This window comes from Talpa occidentalis, unplaced genomic scaffold, assembly GCF_014898055.3.
Source record: "Talpa occidentalis isolate TD23 unplaced genomic scaffold, MPIMG_talOcc4v2.1 talOcc4.3, whole genome shotgun sequence".
Taxonomy (NCBI): Eukaryota; Metazoa; Chordata; class Mammalia; order Eulipotyphla; family Talpidae; genus Talpa; species Talpa occidentalis.
This window is the reverse complement of record NW_023603184.1, coordinates 76,812,428-76,828,791: the sequence shown is the minus strand read 5'-3', so window position 1 is coordinate 76,828,791 and position 16,364 is coordinate 76,812,428. Positions and strand designations below refer to the sequence as shown.

The 16,364-nt window shown below is 36.8% G+C and overlaps 1 protein-coding gene across 1 annotated transcript in view; it reads left to right on the top strand.

Moving 5' to 3' along the window:
• LRP1B (LDL receptor related protein 1B) overlaps positions 1–16,364 on the top strand; it is a 1,722,250-nt gene that overhangs the window by 1,198,304 nt on the left and 507,582 nt on the right. The window contains exon 30 of the mRNA XM_054699700.1: positions 9,938–10,112. Coding sequence (XP_054555675.1) covers positions 9,938–10,112 — 175 coding nt within the window. The remainder of the gene's footprint in view (positions 1–9,937; positions 10,113–16,364) is intronic.

Below are 16,364 nucleotides of genomic sequence, written 5' to 3'. Positions count from 1 at the left end.
GAGATTCCTATTTTATTGATGGGGGAATAGTTATATTTGCACAGAGAAAACACAGGTGGTTAGGAAGGATTGGTCAACCCCTCTCATCAACCTTATATCTACTTCCTTTTGCATGTAATTTTTTTTCTGAATTAAACTACACTAATAAGATAGGAAACCTGTTTGTATCCACCTCCTGACCCAGAAGGTTGAATTATAGGTTCTCAGTAAATATTGATTAACCATTTAAAAAAGAGTACTTTTCCCAATGTAAAAAAAACATAACTACAGTGAGACATACAAGTAAATGCAGTGGTTGAATTCTAAATAATTAGCATTTGAATTAACATCCTTGTGTAAAGTTTGGTATATTGTGATTTCTGGGTCAGTAATGATTTTATCAAATGAATCTTAATTGAATTTACTCTTTATAGTGAATGTGGAACCAAAGAAGCCTGTTTCTCTTTATTTCCATACTCCCTAAGTATGTTATTGGGTTTTGGGGGAGAATAGAAGAAGGAATAATCCATAAACTATATAGATATATCAAATGCCTATACATGAAAGCATACTGAATTTTTTAATTAGACCTTTTTTTTAAAATAATAAAAGCAACAAGAAGTACAGGTTTGAAATCCCGATGTTTAAAAGAAATTTCATACGTACTATTTGAAAACTGCTTGAATACCACTAGTAAATCTGATAGTATGTCACCACTAAAATGATATTGTATTTATGTTAATTCTTTACCCATCTCAGATAAGTATTTTTGAAGCTATCGAATTGTTTACAAGCTTGTTCAAATATTTATCCCAAGGTTTCCGTAAGAGAAATATCTTTCTGAAAAGATAATACAAAAGTTTCTTCTTCAAGATTTCTTAAGGGACAGAGTGAAAAATGACAGGATAATCATTGCCAGACCAGATTTTAATTATTTTAACACTTTCAGAGACATGTTAAAATATGCTAGATAGTCCCCAAGTTTGGCAGTCATGAGAAATTTATCAAAGCCTAATAGAAACTTCTTCAAGCACATTATCATAAATATGAAATACTCCCCAAACACTCTGTGAATTGGATAAAGGAAAGGATGTTCTACCTCTCAAAATTTGTGGGATAATTTTCTGTCTTAATTATAACTTGGTGATTAGTAGTAATTTAGTAAGTGTATCTTTGAGAAAATCATAAAGACGTATTTCTATTTAACAGACTCTGTTTACAATCATTGACCAATTATTGAGCAATAATATTTCTGAGTACTCATTAGAATCAATAATTATTAATTCAGTAATTATGACAAATACTAAAATATGTTTACTTAAGTAAATGAAAGAGAATCAGTTTTGAATGAGTAGTACAGAACAAAGAATGGGAAGAATGTGCTAGTACAGAACAAAGAATGGGAAGAATGTGCTATGTACTCTGATGGAACTAAAGAAATGGAAGCCAAATCATTCTAGTCTTTATAGGATATAGTCTCAGATTTTATGTTAATAATAAAAATGAAGAAAATCAGGAAAATTTGTTTTTAAGAAGGGTACAGCTACTTGATAAGCTTTGAATGTGGGAAATATCACTGTAGATAGCTTTTTGGGAATAAAGTAAAGAAGACTGCAATGGGTGTAAATGAGTGGTGGACTCTGGGGGGCAAGTTGGCCCTTAGTGGTACTGTGTTTTCAGTAAGAGATAATAGATGCCTAGAGCAGAAACAGAGAAATGTGAAAAAACTAAAGAGATTTCAAAGAGTGAAAAATAAAGAGACTTCATTGGGAAGGAAGATAGAAGGATAGGTATTGCCAAAACTCCTCCATTCTGGTAAGTTCACAAATGTAATGGCATTGCTTTTTCCTTTCTTCTAGAATGAAACCTTGTTAAGGTCTGATATAGCTCTCCATTAATAGAAATCTTGTACTGAACTTTTGACAGTCAGTTTCTGAACTCATCAGAGAATTTCAGATCCATCCAGTAATTGTAGTTTATTTTATCCTTTCATCTTTGGATGCTCTGTGACTCTCTGACCTTCCTCTTACATCTTATGCTCTTGACCTCTGCATTACTTCACTATCCTTCCTCTACTAAACTTTTACTTGAGAGACTTTCCTTTCCTCTAGACTAACTAAGTGTAATGTGAAACCAACTTTAAAAATCTAGTCCCAGATCTATCCATTGCTCCAGTGCTCCGGTAGACTCCCATTGTTTTCTTCTAAGGTAAAACATTTTCTGAGGAAAACAGTGAATATCTTTGGGTCAAGTTTTCATGAGGAAACCTGGAAATAATTTGCCTGTTTATCATTCTCTATGTCCTGAAACTCTAGACTGTTCATAATTTTTATATTACCCATATAATTTGTTTTCTGTAAACTTGTACTTGTTACATTTCAGTATGAGGATATATTCTAATAGATGACTATAGGCACATTCACTGTATAATTTAACAATTTTGTGTATACATATTTAAATGTGTCATATATATACAGACGTAATATAGGTATACACACATGCCTCTTTGACACACACAAAAATCAAAGATAAAATTATATCTTTATATATTATATAATTATGTATTTGAAGAAAAAATAGGACCTTCCTGGTGGATCAAGGGGTTAAGCTTCAGCACTATGAAGCTATCTGCAACTACTATAGCATGAGTTATATCCCCAGCCAGGGAGGTGACCCACGTGGTGCAGCAGACCCCTTCTGACTTGCCTGCTGCTCCCTTCAGCAGGGTATTTCAGTACATCCACCTGTTCTGTTCCCCACTCTGGCTCTGGTGCATCCTCTCACCGCAGCACCTCTGGCCTATACTCCAGATCTTGTGTGCATTGATAAATAAATCTTTTTAAAAAACTAATATTTAATAGCAAACCTTTTGTTACCATTCCAGTAGTCTGTAGCTATCACTGGTATTAATTCTATTGAGTCACTGTTTGTGACTCAAGACTCATTCTCTCAGGTTTACTTATTTATATTTTTTATTGGTTGTCATTGTTGTGGCAAGTACCATGATAGTATTTAATACTCTAAACTTATTTTTATAAATTAATTCCTATTAAAATCATTTCTGTTATGATGATGGGAAAACTTAAGCACCCATACCAAAAATTTGTCTCAAAACCAAAGTGAGGAATGACAAAGACAAATTCAGGACTATATGTTTAAAGCTGCCACCATTCTCATATCCCTGCAATAAGAGGATTTGGGACTTTACCCCAAGCAACTAGGTATTTTTGTCCTTTTAAGATGGTCCCAGAAGTTCATGTGCTCCTTCCCCCATTATTCAAAAACTATTCAGAATTATGCCTTATTGCATAAAATATTATTTACCAAAATTCTGAAGTATTACTTGCTATTAGCATAGTGAGAAAAAAAATCACTATACTTTAAAGCTCCTAAAATAAGCCATCAGTATGACGTTTCACATTTGTATATATCCTTATTTAATCTAACATGTCTTCCTCACATCATGATTTTAGGTAAATGTTACTATTTGGTTTTATAGATGAGGAAGCATTTTGTTATGATTTGCCAAATGTTAGGATTTGCAGAGCTTATTGCATACAAGCTCAGTTTCAGGACTTTTGACTCCAATATTATGCTTCTTTTTTTTTCTAAAATGTGTCTTTCTTTTACAAATATGAACCTCAGTCAGATGGATAGCAGAGACATTACTAAAAATACATGATTTGTATGTAACATTCTTCCCCAGCATTCACTTAATATATACTCACAGCACAGTCTGTGGTTTTCTAGGATCATTGGGGAAAGTATAGAGGTTATTTCATTCCTTTGAAACGTTTTTATTGTTTATTCTGAAATATAAGGAAAAGCTTTTAGATACTTTAGCAACTTTATGTGATTCCAGGTCATCATCAATAGAATCTCATTTTTCTTTGAAAAGGCAAATGACTTACCTGGTTTTCTAGGGCAAAGAATATGTTGTATAAATCTGGAAAATGCGTGACAACTTTAGGCAAGTACAATTGTTTGAGCAATTGTTGTGTGTGTGTGTGTGTGTGTGTGTGTGTGTGTGTGAATGTATGTATGTATGTACTAGAGACATATACTACCTAAATTAACTGGATTGTTAGGTTGAGTAAAGCAGAAATCTACAAAAGGAAAATGAAAATAAATTTAAAATATCTGTTTATTTAGAATTTTCCATGGCATGGCAGTAAACTATCATATAAACTATCATACTGCCATGTCATGGAATATTCTAAATAAACATATTTTATTTATCATATAATTTTAAACTATCATATAATCATTTTTAAACTATAAGATATAATTCATTTTAAAAGAAGGCCTTTGAATCACTTTACAGTTACATAAAATTGAATCTTCATTGACACTTTGAATCAAATTAGACCTATTTCAGAATAGATTTTCTTTAGTATTTGAAACTTATCCATTTCTGCAAATAATAATTTTATGAAATAATTATTTAATTCAATCTTTCTATTTTGCAAGACAACCATATTTAATTGTACCCAGTAATAAAAATGCTCAGAAAATAAAATTATTATGAAAATTGGTCCAAAGAGAATGGCAAAAAAATTAAAAAGACCAGTAATAATAATAAGATCTAGGTTTTTTGAAAACTGGTTTTGAATTAGACAGTTTGAATAGGGAACATCTGTTGTTTTGCCTATTTCTGAATAAAATTTTCAGTTTCATTTTCACACAGAAAGCCTTTTGGTGAAAGAATACCAACATCTGTGATTTAAAAATAAGAGAAAAGAAAAGAAAGACAAAGCCACACCTATAAATTTGAATCCATTAATTATGGCAATGGGTACTAAATGATCATACTTCTTAGGTTTATTTATTTTCAGTTAGAAGGATAAAAATAAATTTTATTTTATGCCTTTCTTTTTTTTTTTTTTAATTCATTTGGTCCTAGATTCTACATGTGAGAAATTGGGTGGGGGAGCAATTATTTTGTTAAATCAGTTCATAACTGCAAGGAGCTTCATATCTGTTCGAAGAGTAAGTGTGAACAACTTACCATATAAGGCTAAATTAAATACAATGTTTATCAAGGGTGTAAGTAACTTCTCAGAAAATTAGCATATGGAGTACTGAATTCTTAAAGAGGATACCAAAATGCTTTCTTAGGAGGTAGTAGTCAGACTAGGTATAGGGTGACAATGTTAACCTGATCAATCCAGGCTGAGATATCAGTCAGTACAAAAATCTGTTCTCTATAAAAAATAGAGGAACAATAGTGGGGGGTACCTACACCTTAAAGAAAACTAAACTATGTGGTTAATATGAGGGCAGAGGGCCTCTCTTATGGTGCAAGTGGTTAAGTCTCAGCACTATGAAGCTATCTGCACCCAATGCAGCACAAGTTCTATCCCTGGCCAGGGAGCTACCCACGTGGTGCAGCACACTTCTTCTGTCTCACCCACTGCTCCCCTCAATAGTGTATTTCAGTAGATCTGCCTGTTCTGCTCCCCCACTCTGTCTCTGGTAAATTCTCTCACCCTCCTGCACCTCTGGCCTACATCCCAGCTCTTTTATGCATAAATAAATAAATCTTTAAAAAATATGCATGAGGGAAGATCACAGAGGGCCTTGTACCAGGATAAAGAGCTATTACATTTTTTCCCCCACAAGGCAATGGGAAACCACTGAAAACTTTTCCGGATTCAAATACTTTGAAGATAAATCAGATGGAAATCAGAAAGACTGGCTGAAAGATTGAGAAATTATAGACAAAGATAAAATTAGAGAGCTATAGAAACATCCTAAATTGGAAACAAAAAGTAAACTAGAACAATGAGATGTAGAAGACATTGATAGATCCCAAGGGCATGACAGATGTAGAAGGAATTGAAACTAATAACTGTGAGAGAGGTGATGTTACTAGATAATTAGAAAGGTGTTGGGGATGTTGATCCAGATGAAATAAAAGGACTGTTATTTAGAAATTTTCCCAATCAGCTGTATGGAATAATTGTACTTAGGATATTAAACGTGTGAGTGTAATCAATAAGCTATAATTCTGCTTTCCTATATTCTCTAGGGAAAAAAATGGAGATTTTGGTTATATACATATGTGTTAAAACATAAATTGATGGGCCTCCCCAGTGGCGCAGCAGTTGAGCGATGGGCTGCGAAGCTGCCCGCAGCCTCTGCTGCGCCAGTTTGAACCCCGGCCACCAGCGAGGGTCCCACATGGCGCACAGACCTCTCCTGCTGCGCCCACAGCTCCTCTCATCAGTCTGCCTGTTCTGCTCCCCGCTCTGGCTCTAGTGAATTCTCTCACCATCCCGAGCTTCTGACTGTACCCAGTGCTTGTATAAATAAATAAATAAATCTTTAAAAAAAAAAAAAAAACATAAATTGATAAGTACTAAACTTTAGTGTAAGAGCGGCATACAATAGTAAGTATGAGCACAGAGGATTCTGCAATATTTGTAATGCTTTATTTCTTAAACTGAATTAGGGGTTTATGGATGTTTTAGTTCCATGTGTAATAAGAAATTTAAATATACATGTAACTTATGCTTTCTTATTCTTACAATGTCTCATATTTGCAATGAATAAAATATTTGACACAGTTCCCTTGAGAAGGTTTTCCAAAATGCGTTACCAGTTTGCTTTGCAAACTTATCTGAGAAACATACCTCTAAAGAATTTTGAGTGATGTAATCATTGTGTTTACCCCAAGAGCTTCTAAAAGTTCTATCTAATAGGACAAAGAAAAAAGACTCTCATAGATCATTTACAACCAGTCCTCATTTGCTTAGATTTATTTACATGCTAACCAATTTATGGGGTTACCTTCATCACTCTTTCATCTAAAATCTCTCAGAGTTCAATTTCCTTCTTTCTGAATTATATCCTTTAATATCCCTTTAATTTGGTGAGAATCTACTAGTGATAAACCAGTATCTGAAAATGTATTTGTTTAGTCTTTGCTTTTGAATGATGATTTTTTAAATTATGGCTAAATTCACATAACATAAAATTCACTGTCTTGATCACATTTAAGTGTTCAATTGAGTAATTTTAAGTACATTCACTTCGCATAACTGCTCTCTAGAGTTCCTTTCTTCTTGCAGAACTGAAATGCTATGCCCATTCAACATCTCCCCATTTCTGCCTCCTCCCAAATCTTTTCAACCACCATTCTATTTTCTGTCTCTGATTTTAACTATTTAGGTACTTCTTATAAATGGAATCATATAGCATTTGTCTTTTTCTGAACAATTAGCATGAAATCCATGAGTTCTTGTGGTTGAAACTTGGTGTTTACCAAGTAGCCTGTTATGAATGATGTTTAGGCAAGTAGAGATGTGATAAGAACATAAGATTCAGGTGATTTCCTATATGTTGCAAAGTTTAGGACAATTCTCTAAATCTGAAAACACAATAATATAACTGAAAAGTAAGGTAATGGTTAAAAAAATATTGAGAAATAATGTCAGGAGGGTTGTTGTATTCAAATTATATAGAAAGCCTGTCAAAGGAATTTAAATATCAGTTTCTGGGTGGTTCGAAGCTATTCAGCATTCTCAGGGTCAGCAAAGGTCAAGATCCAGAACTAGAACTCTCTAGTCACTTAGAGCATAGCAACAACTAAATCAATTGCTTGCAAAAGGACAAAACTGGTTACCCTTGCAATTTGAGAGAGCATGAAACATAAAATCGACCTGAACTAAATATATATTAATAGCTTCAATTTGGATATGTTTTCTAATTTAAGAGTACTCTCTGGACCATATGACTAGGAGTCAATCAGGAAAGAATGAAAGCATGTTTATCAGCAGAGACACCCAAAGAACTTTGATGAAGATGTAGTAAATATAAAAAATATATATTATTTTTTCCAATGCCAAAAAATCCAGCGTACAAATATAGTATTAAATGCTTTGAAATAAATTATACCTTAATCCTAAATTAAACTGAATAAATTTAAATAATATATTTCACATAGCTCCTATGCCTTTTATCTATAATTAATTCCATTATCTTCATAAGAAAGGTTCTGTTATAAGGTTCTGAAAAAACATTTAAGTGACTTGATGAATGAGAAAAAAATAAGCAACATGAACCCTAATCTCACTACAGCAATTCTCAACAATTACTTGATTTCAAAGAATGAAGGAAATGAAGGAATAATAACATTGATGTGGCAAAAAATATATATGACAAGTTTAGTTTTATACAGCTGTAGTCTTCTTTCTTTTTTTTTTTTTTGAGACTAGAGGGATGAGGGCAAATAAAACTAAAATGAAATTTCAAATTCTGAGTTGAGAAATGCAGGAACTTCACATTCAAAATTCACCAACTCACCGGTAAATTAATGATGAAAAGCCACAGAGTGAGAGATTCTTGATTTGAGGAGAACTTGACAAACATGGGAGATAATGTCTAAGTGCACTGTAATTATAAACTATCTAGAAATAATAAAATAATTTTTGAACAGAAAAGTAGGTTCCATTGAGATTTGAGGAGCAAATGGTGGTGCCTACCGTACTGCCATTGTGCTTTGTAGTCAACAAGTCTTATTTTGTTCTTTAACATTTTTAACTACTTGGCAAAGTTTTATAAATCAGGAATTTTTTTTTTACATAAATATCTAGCTTTGTGGTTTCCTATTTTTAATGGTAAAAAAGGAGGGTGTAATAATTCAACTGGAGATAAGTAGAAGCTATTCTGAGATTTTGGACGTGTTTGGATAAGAACCACTTGTCTGAAGCAGAAGCAGTCATACCTGGGAGCCAGGCAGAACTTGCAGAAATGTAGAGACCTTCCCAGATTACTGAATCAGAAGCTTACTTCAACAGTCTCCCAGTAAGAGGAATAGATCAGTGTGCTAGAAAATATCACCTTGTAAAGACAAAACCAGCGTGGTCAAATGCCACAGATTGGGGACTAAACTACACTATTTGATATATTAATATTTTAAAAAGATTTCCTTATCTCTATTATTTGTAACATTTTATTTTGTGTCTTTAAAATATGCAGTAGTATTTAAGTCTAAATTCATTTATTTTTTAAGATTTATTTATTCATGCATAGAAGAACCAGGGTACAGGCCAGAAGTGTGGGAGGGTAAGAGGATTCACCAGAGACAGAGTGGGGAACAGAACAGGCAGACTGACTGAAATACACTGCTGAGGGGAGCAGCAGCTGAGACAGGAGAGGTCTGCTGCACCGGGTGGCATTCTCGCTGGCCAGCCGTGATCAAATCCGGGATTGAACAGAGGCTGCAGACAGCTTCACAGCACTGTGATCAACTGCCTGTGCCACCAGGGGAGGCCCTAAATTCATTTTTTTTTAAAGATAACTCATTGAGTAATCAAGCAATAGCATCCCAAATATTCTTATTGGTTTTAATGAATCAAAACTTAATTAGACTTCAGTAATTGCTATAGAACGCATGTTGAAAGAATGTTAAAAAGGATTGCAGTTTCTGTCCTCATATCTCATTCAATTTCTGTTAATCATCTACTTTGAAAGATGTTCAACTCTGCTAATTCTTTTAGGAAAGTTGAATTGTTTTATTTCATTCCAGTAACAAATTGGCACTTAAAACATAAAATACTCCATTTTTTGATGGCCCGCAAGTACTTTCTCCTAACTTGAAAGACGTGCTACTAACTGGAGAAGCTTTTACTCTAATTTGAATTTTGGTCACCTTCGCCCATAAGAATGCTGCATGTGTCTGCCTCTAAGTGTTTACTAGTGAATCATTGACTGTTAGTATAATTTCAGTGCTAATTGTTGCTTCAGGTTTTCAAATGGCTCAACATTAAGACATTAATGATTATCCAAGCCTTCAGAAGGGCTGATAAGGGAATGGGATTACAATCTCATACAATTTTAGCTAGCGAATTAAAGTGTAAATTAAATTTTCCCTGAGATAGAAAATAACTTACTTGGAAAGCCAAAATAATGAGAAACTTCATTCACTTTTAATTTTCTTTTTCCTGTTTTACAGATATTCAGAGTATCAGAGGGCTAGCAGTGGATTGGGTCTCACGGAATTTATACTGGATTAGCTCAGAATTTGATGAAACACAAATTAATGTGGCTCGACTCGATGGCTCCTTGAAAACCTCAATTATCCACGGAATCGATAAGCCACAGTGTCTTGCAGCTCACCCAGTGAGGGGGTAAAGTATGATTATTTTTTAACGTTTTCAAAAATTTCACTCACCTATTCTATAATGTATGAAAATACTACTTATTTCATAAGTCACATAAGTCACTATGTAAACCATACAATCAAAAACATCAATTGTGAGAAGGGCGGAGCAACATGGCGTCGAGGAGACGCTGCGAGTAAGATCTCCCATTAAAAAAAGTGAATAGGGAGGAAAAGCGGCAGGTCCCAGTGAGAAGTGGGACACGGAAGATAAACGGGTGACGCCAGCAAACTGCCCGAAGAAGAAAGTGGCCATAAAAGAGGACTAGAAGGGAGGGAAGCGCAGAACCCTGCTCCCCTCCCCCGCCCACAGAGGCGGCACTCTCCGACCGGCAGAGGGGAGGAAACAACAAACCAAAACGGCCAACAAGAAAAACGGACGCAGCAAGCGGGACTGTGAGTGGAAAGGAACTATTGCAGCCACCACACCCCGTGAACGGGAGCTGTGGAGAACCCTGCAGGATCCGCCGCGGTGAGCGAACGGCTCCGGGCGCCAATAGAGAAGAACAAAGACCCCGGGAGACGCGCACACAGCCCGGGCTGCCGGTAAGCTTGCGCGGATAGCGGCGCGCTCGGCGCGCTTGAAAAGCAAGTGCAGACCAGGATCGCGGCTGCCCAGGTCCCCGCGCCTGCGACCTAGGCTTGGGAGACGACCTAGGCTTGCGGGGAGGCGCGGAGGTCCTCACTGAGGTGAAGGTCCCTCCCTGAGTGAGCAGGAACCAGGCGCCCAGGCACGGGAGCGGTGCAAAAGGCGCCCTTCCCGCGCCACTGAACTGGGCTACAGCCCGCGTCCTGGATCTGAGGGCTTTGGAACTGAGACCCGGGGCACGAAATTAGGGGCGTGGGTTCCCCACGACGGTGGGGCACAAGGCAGACACAGCACCCCAAAGCCGTTGAGGTGTACCCTACCATCCCCGCTTTGCTCCCTGTCCCACTGCGTGGAAAATCAGCTCCCCAAGGGCTCTAGGAGAGATCTTTGGCGCCACCTAGCGACTTGTAGACAGCACAGGCTCCTGAAGGAACTAGTGGCCAGCTGGGGAGTTAGCCCACACCCAGCCCCTTCCGAACAAGTAGTCTGAGCCCACAGGGAGAGCGAGCACCCACAGCCAGGGCGGACCAGGCACGCAGAAGAGTGTGCCTGACACCGGACGCGCAGGGAGTGTGTCCCGCATCACCATTTTAGAACAGGGACATTTCTTCAGTAAAGACTACCTGCAGAAGGCTTCCTCAGGAGCCAGAGGTGAGCGGGGGAAGTTCGCCCACGCCAGACCCCCTCTGGCCTGCAGTCCAAGCCCAGAGGGGGAGCAGGAACCCACCTCCGGGGCAGACCAGGCGCACAGGGGAGTGTGTCCCCACATCGACATTTTAGGACAGGGACCTTTCTCCAATAAAGACTGCTTGAAACTGACAGATGACTCCAGGAGGAACCAGAGGGGAGAAGAGAAGCCCACCCAAGATGCCAGCCAGTCCCAACAACACAGTGTCCCAACGCATACGGCAAATTAGAAAACAGACAGTAGGGAGGAGAAGAACCACACGCAACCTAGCAACTCTCCAGAGAAAAAGCACACCACAAAAAGAAAACCAGCCCCCAGATTGCAACGACAGTAACTTGGAAGAACTTCTGAGCCTTCCAGAAAGAGAATTTAAAATTGCCGTGATTAAAAAACTGACAGAAGTCATAAAGGAAAACAATGATAAGGGAAAAATAATCAACGATCAGAAGAATGAAATTGAGTCCCTAAAGAGGGAAGTAAAAGAAATGCAGGAGATCAAAGAATTAGTGGAAGAACTAAAGAATTCTGGGAAAAGCAATGAAAGCAGAATTGATGAAATGGAAGAACGAATAAGTGCTCTTGAAGACACAGAAATAAAAAGAACCAAAACAGAAAAGGAAAGAGAAGTACGAAGGAAAAAGAATGAAGAAAGACTTCGGGAACTATCTGACTCCATGAGGAAAGGAAATATAAGAGTTATAGGAATACCAGAAGGAGAGGAGAGAGAAGTAGGAACAGAGAAAATATTCAAAGAGATAATTGAAGAGAACTTCCCAAATGTGAAGAAGGAGCTGAAAATTGATATACAAGAAGCAAGAAGAACACCAAACTTCCACGACGAAAGAAAAATACAGCAAGACACATAATAGTAAAGCTCCCAAGAATCCAGGACAAGGAAAAAATAATGAAGCTGGCAAGAGGGAAGAAACAGATAACATTCAAAGGAAAGCCAATCAGGCTGACATCAGACTTCTCCGAAGAAACACTACGGGCAAGGAGAGAGTGGAGGGACATAGTCAACAGACTCCAAGAAAACAGATGCCAACCAAGAATACTCTATCCCGCAAAGCTCTCCTTCCTCTTTGAAGAAAGAATATGGACCTTCCCAGACAAAGAGAAACTCCGGAATTTCATTGCAACTAAACCCCCACTCCAAAAAATACTACAAGGAGTCCTAAAGCCAGAACCTCAGAGGGACTAATAACAATGAAAGAAGGCCAAAAAAAAAAAAAGTTATTAAAAGAATAAATAAATAAAATCAAAGGAAAGACAAACACAATGGCAAATACAGATGTTAACATATCAATATTAACTCTAAATGTAAATGGACTAAACTCTTCAATAAAAAGACACAGAGTTGCAGCCTGGATTAAGAAACAAAACCCAACCTTTTGCTGTCTCCAGGAAACACATTTAGCTACAAAAGATAAAAATAGGCTCAAAGTCAAAGGATGGAAAACAATCCTACAAGCAAATGGGCCAAAAAAGAAAGCAGGAACAGCTATACTTATATCAGATAAAACAGATTTCAAACTCAAAAAGATAAAAAGAGACCCCAATGGTCACTACATTATGATCAAGGGGACAATACTTCAAGAAGAAATAACACTCATTAACATATATTCACCAAACGAAGGAGCACCAAAATATATCAGACAACTGTTGTCTTCTCTGAAAACAGACATCAGAGAAAACACATACGTAGTGGGAGACTTCAACACACCACTATCAACAATGGATAGATCAACAAGACAAAAAATAAGTAAAGAAACCAAAGCTCTAAATAAGGACCTAGAGCAATTGGGCTTAACAGACATCTATAGAACACTAAACCCAAAAAAAACGGAGTACACATTTTTCTCAAGCGCACACGGATCATTCTCTAGGATCGATCACATACTGGGGCACAAGACAAACATCAACAGATACACCAAGATTGAAATCATACCAACCATCTTTTCTGACCATGAAGGCATCAAACTAGAACTAAACCATAAAAAGAAGGCAAGGAACTTTCCTACCTCATGGAGATTAAAAACCACACTACTGGAAGACCACTGGACTAATGAGGAGATCAAAGAAGAAATTAAAAAATTTTTGAATTGAACGACAAGGAGGACACCAATATCCTAAATGTATGGGATGCAGCAAAAGCAGTAATAAGAGGAAAATATATAGCAATAGAAGCTCACATCAAGAACAAGAAAGAACTCAAAGAAGCAACCTAATCTCGAAGCTCAAAGATCTAGAAAAAGAACAACAAAAAAACCCAAAACCAGTAGAAGAAGAAAAGAATAATAACCAAAGCAGAAATAAATGAAATTGAAACTAAAAAACAATCCAAAAGATCAATGAAACCAAGAGCTGGTTCTTTGAAAAAATCAATAAAATAGACAAACCCCTAGCCAGGCTCACAAAGGAAAAAAGGGAGAAAGCACAAATAAACAGGATCATCAATGAAAGAGGAGAAATCACAACGGACACAGCAGAAATCAAAAGAATAATCAGTAACTACTATGAACAGTTATATGGAAATAAGTTTAATAATCTAGAGGAGATGGACAAATTCCTACAACTCTACAATCACCCAAAGCTAGATGAAGAAGAAATAGAACACCTAAACAGACCAATTACAATTAGCGAAATTGAAATGGTAATAAAAACCTCCCCAAAAACAAAAGCCCAGGACCTGATGGATTTACAAATGAATTCTACCAAACATTCAGAGACGAATTAGTGCCTATCCTTCACAAACTCTTCAAAAAATTGAGAAGGAAGGGACAATACCAAACACGTTCTATGAAGCCAATATTACACTAATACCAAAACCGAACAAGGACAACACTAAAAAGGAAAACTATAGGCCAATCTCCCTAATGAACACTGATGCAAAAATCCTCAATAAAATTTTAGCCATCAGAATCCAACAATGTATCCATAAGATAATTCACCACGACCAAGTAGGATTCATTCCAGGGGCACAAGGATGGTTTAACATCCGAAAATCAATCAACGTTATCCAACACATCAACAAAAAGAAATATAAAAACCATATGATAATATCAATAGATGCTGAGAAAGCTTTCGACAAAGTGCAACACCCATTCATGATAAAGCCCTTGAAATTCTTGGGATACAAGGAACATACCTCAACATCATAAAGGCCATCTATGACAAGCCAACAGCCAGCATCATTCTCAATGGTGAAAAGCTGAAAGCAATTCCATTAAGATCTGGAACAAGACAAGGATGTCCACTCTCACCACTGCTTTTCAATATAATACTGGAAGTCCTAGCCAGGGCAATAAGACAAGAGAAAGACATCCAAGGAATCCAAATAGGAAAAGAAGAAGTCAAACTATCACTATTTGCAGACGATATGATATTATACATAGAGAACCCCAAAAACTCCACAGAAAAGCTAGTTCAACTCATCAATCAGTTCAGTAAAGTGGCAGGATACAAAATCAACATGCAAAAGTCAGTAGCCTTCCTATACACAAACAATAAATCTGAAGAAGAAGAAATCAAAAAAACCATCCCTTTTGTTATTGAAACAAAAAAAATCAAATATTTGGGAATAAATCTAACAAAAGAGATAAAGGACCTATACAAAGAAAACTATAAAACTGTTAAAAGAAATAGAAGAAGACACAAAGAAATGGAGAGACATCCCCTGCTCGTGGATTGGAAGAATAAACATTATTAAAATGGCCATCCTTCCAAAAGCAATATACAGATTCAATGCTATTCCAATCAAAATTTCAATGTCATTCTTCAAAGAAATAGAACAATTATTGATGAAATTCATATGGAATCACAAAAAACCCCGAATAGCCAAAGCTCTCCTGAAAAAAAAAGAAGGGAATGGAGGCATTACACTCCCAGACTTCAAACTATACTACAAAGCCATAATCATCAAAACTGCATGGTATTGGAACAAGAACAGACATACAGACCAATGGAATCGAATAGAAAATCCAGAAATAAATCCACAGATTTATGGTCAACTAATCTTTGACAAAGGAGCAAAGACTATGCATTGGAGCAAAGAAAGTTTGTTCAATAAATGGTGCTGGGAAAACTGGGTCGCTACATGCAAAAGAATGAAGCTTGACCACTACCTCACACCATACACAAAAATCAACTCAAAATGGATTAAAGAACTAGACATAAGACCTGAAACCATAAAATATATAGAAGGAAATATAGGCGAAACACTACGTGATCTGCACATCAAAGACATCTTTACAGACACATCACCCAAAGCAGTGATAGTGAAGGCAAAGATAAACAGCTGGGACTACATCAAATTAAAGAGCTTCTGCACAGCAAAAGAGACAATAACAAAAACAAAGAGAAACCCCACCAACTGGGAGAACATTTTTGCACCCAACACTAATGATAAAGGACTGATCACAAAAATCTGCAAAGAGCTGATGAGACTCAGCAACAACAAAGAAAATAATCCAGTCAAAAAATGGGCAGAAGAGCTAAAAAGAAACTTCTCTGAAGAGGAAATGCAAATGGCCAACAGGCATATGAAAAAATGTTCAACATCACTTGCCATCAGGGAAATGCAAATCAAAACTACCATGAGATACCATCTTACACCAGTGAGAATGGCACATATTAAAAAAACTAGCAACAACAAATGCTGGCGAGGGTGTGGAGAAAAAGGAACTCTTCTGCACTGTTGGTGGGAGTGCAAACTGGTCCAACCACTGTGGAGAGCTGTGTGGAGATTTCTGGACCTACTAAACATAGAGCTTCCATATGATCCAGCAATTCCACTCCTAGGTATTTACCCAAAGGACACAGAAACATCAATTCCAAAGAACACCTGCACCCCTATGTTTATAGCAGCACTGTTTACAATAGCTAAGCTTTGGAAACAACCCAAATGCCCAAAAATAGATGACTGGATCAAGAAGATGTGGTAC